General features: G+C 68.7%; 1 protein-coding gene across 1 annotated transcript in view; it reads left to right on the top strand.

Annotated features, from left to right (window-relative positions):
- LOC102248493 (neurogenic locus notch homolog protein 2) overlaps positions 1–351 on the top strand; it is a 52,176-nt gene that overhangs the window by 28,209 nt on the left and 23,616 nt on the right. The window contains 1 exon segment of the mRNA XM_014529703.1: positions 33–149. Coding sequence (XP_014385189.1) covers positions 33–149 — 117 coding nt within the window.

The raw sequence follows: 351 nt of genomic DNA, 5'->3' as shown, positions 1-351 counted from the left end.
GCTCAGGCGCTGACCACCACGGGCCCCTCGCCCCTCAGGACCCAACTGTGAGATCAACCTGGACGACTGTGCCAGCAACCCCTGCGACTCGGGCACCTGCCTGGACAAGATCGACGGCTATGAGTGCGCCTGCGAGCCGGGCTACACGGGTGAGCGGTCCTGGGGGTCAGGGGCCCCACCTGGCTCCATCCCTCAGAGCCCTGCTCACAGCCTGGCCTTGGGCTGAGGCTGTGCTCAGAGGTCGAGGTCAGCAATGGTCCTGGGCCCTCACCCAGGGCAGGACGGTGCCGGGAGCCGCCCAGGGCCCACTGTCGGGCTCCAGCCTTCAGCGACTGCAGCAGAGACAGTGCG

This window comes from Myotis brandtii, unplaced genomic scaffold (genome assembly GCF_000412655.1).
Source record: "Myotis brandtii unplaced genomic scaffold, ASM41265v1 scaffold691, whole genome shotgun sequence".
NCBI lineage: Eukaryota > Metazoa > Chordata > Mammalia > Chiroptera > Vespertilionidae > Myotis > Myotis brandtii.
This window is presented reverse-complemented; position numbering and strand designations above follow the sequence as displayed.